General features: G+C 63.2%; 2 protein-coding genes across 2 annotated transcripts in view; one reads left to right on the top strand and one right to left on the bottom strand.

Moving 5' to 3' along the window:
• The window catches only part of LOC103902215 (heat shock protein 30C), a 26,813-nt gene that overhangs the window by 814 nt on the left and 24,384 nt on the right, over nucleotides 1-1,615 (bottom strand). The window lies entirely within an intron of this gene.
• On the top strand, nucleotides 435-1,190 carry LOC109279559 (heat shock protein 30-like). Its single transcript, XM_019473052.1, has one exon. The coding sequence runs from the start codon at nucleotides 521-523 to the stop codon at nucleotides 1,094-1,096; it is 576 nt and encodes a 191-aa protein (XP_019328597.1). The 5' UTR covers nucleotides 435-520; the 3' UTR covers nucleotides 1,097-1,190.

Genomic DNA, 1,615 nt, shown 5'->3' with positions numbered 1-1,615 from the left:
TGCTCCTGCTGCTGCTGCTGCTGGCTCTCTGGCTGTCCCCTCTCCAGTGAGCTGGGAGCGATCTGCCCCAGTGCTGCCGCCCGCGGCTTTTATTCCCCTTCCCAGAAGGAGTGGCCTCATGCCGCACATTACGTCATCCTCGGGAGAAGAGCTCAGCTCTTTCCAGCCTGTTCCAGCTCATTCTTGTTACTCATCCATGAGGAGAGGCACCTCTTACGTCATGCCCAGCATACCTTCGCCCTTAGTCTTGTAGCTCTGCTCTCCTGGCTTATAATTAGCAGCATCACCTCAGCCTTCGAACGGGATGCCTGAGCCGCCCCTGCCAAAAATCTGTGGCCTTTCTATTTCCCAGGCAGGGAGTGGGGCTGGGCTCCTCTCCTCCCTGCCTTCTCCCCCTCGCCTGTAGCCAATCCCCCCCCCATCTGCAGGCAGGACAGCACCAGCACCAGCACCAGCACCAGCACCAGCACCAGCACCAGCACCAGCACCAGCACCAGCACCAGCACCAGCACCAGCAGCAATGCTTTGCCGAATGCACCTTGCACCATTTGCCTCCAGCTCCCTGGCCACCCGGCTGGGCACGGTGAGGACCCTCTGGCCACACGCAGAGACCATCTTCACTGAGCTGCAGCAGGAGATGGAGAAAGCTCGGGAGTTCATGAGCAGCTTCGAGCAGCTCCTGAGCAGCCAAGGAGTCACCGCCATGGAGCGAGCCCCAAGCACCAGCACAGCCCTGACCCAGGGCTCTGGGGAGGGCTTCTCCATCTGCCAGGACGTCAAGAACTTTGCTCCTGAGCAGCTGTCGGTGAAGATGGTGGGCAGGAAGGTGGTGCTGGTGGGGCAGAAGGAGACACAGAATGTCGATGAGAAGGGCTCCTTCTCCTACAAGTACGAGGTGCTGAAGCGGGAGTGGGACGTGCCCGAGGAGGTGGATGCCGAGGCGCTGACATGCTCCCTGTCCAAGGAGGGGCAGCTCCGCATCCCAGGCTCCAGGCTGGCCCTGCCGGCTGCACCGGTGCGGAATGTGCCATTGGGGCGGGGCCAGCGGTGGGGCAGCGCCAGCGCCGATGATGGAGCCGAGCGGGCCAAGGCGTGACAGGGAGCGTTGCAGGGCTGGGCTGAGCCCGTGCTCGGGCACAGCTGCTGGTCGCAGGGCAGGACCATGTTGGGGATTGTGTGATGGCCCAGTGGGGGGGTCTCTGCCCAAAACATGTAGCTTTTTTGATATGTAATAAATATTTGTGACTTTTATCTGTGTGGCTTCTGTGTTTGCTGGTCTCGCCTGGCCCCGTGCTTTGCAATGCTCCTGGCTGTGCCCACGCAGCAGGACGGCAGGATGGGAAGCCGGGCTGTGCTGGCGCAGGGCACATCCCTGGCACCTCTCCCCAGCCCTGCCTTGGCAGAGGAGGTTGTTTGAGGGGCTCCAGCACATGCACAGCGCTGAGCATCCCCGGGGGGGCCCTGAGCATCCCCCCGGGCAGCCTTTGGGCACCCGACCCCCATCTTCGGGATGGTGCTGGGACACTCCCGTGCGGTACCCGCCCGGCCACGAGCCGTGCCGTGCCGTGCCACCATCCCCCCGTGCCGTGCGGTGCCAGTGGCCCCTGTACCGTCC

The sequence above is a fragment of the Aptenodytes forsteri genome, unplaced genomic scaffold (genome assembly GCF_000699145.1).
Source record: "Aptenodytes forsteri isolate BGI_AS27 unplaced genomic scaffold, ASM69914v1 Scaffold492, whole genome shotgun sequence".
Taxonomy (NCBI): Eukaryota; Metazoa; Chordata; class Aves; order Sphenisciformes; family Spheniscidae; genus Aptenodytes; species Aptenodytes forsteri.
This window is presented reverse-complemented; position numbering and strand designations above follow the sequence as displayed.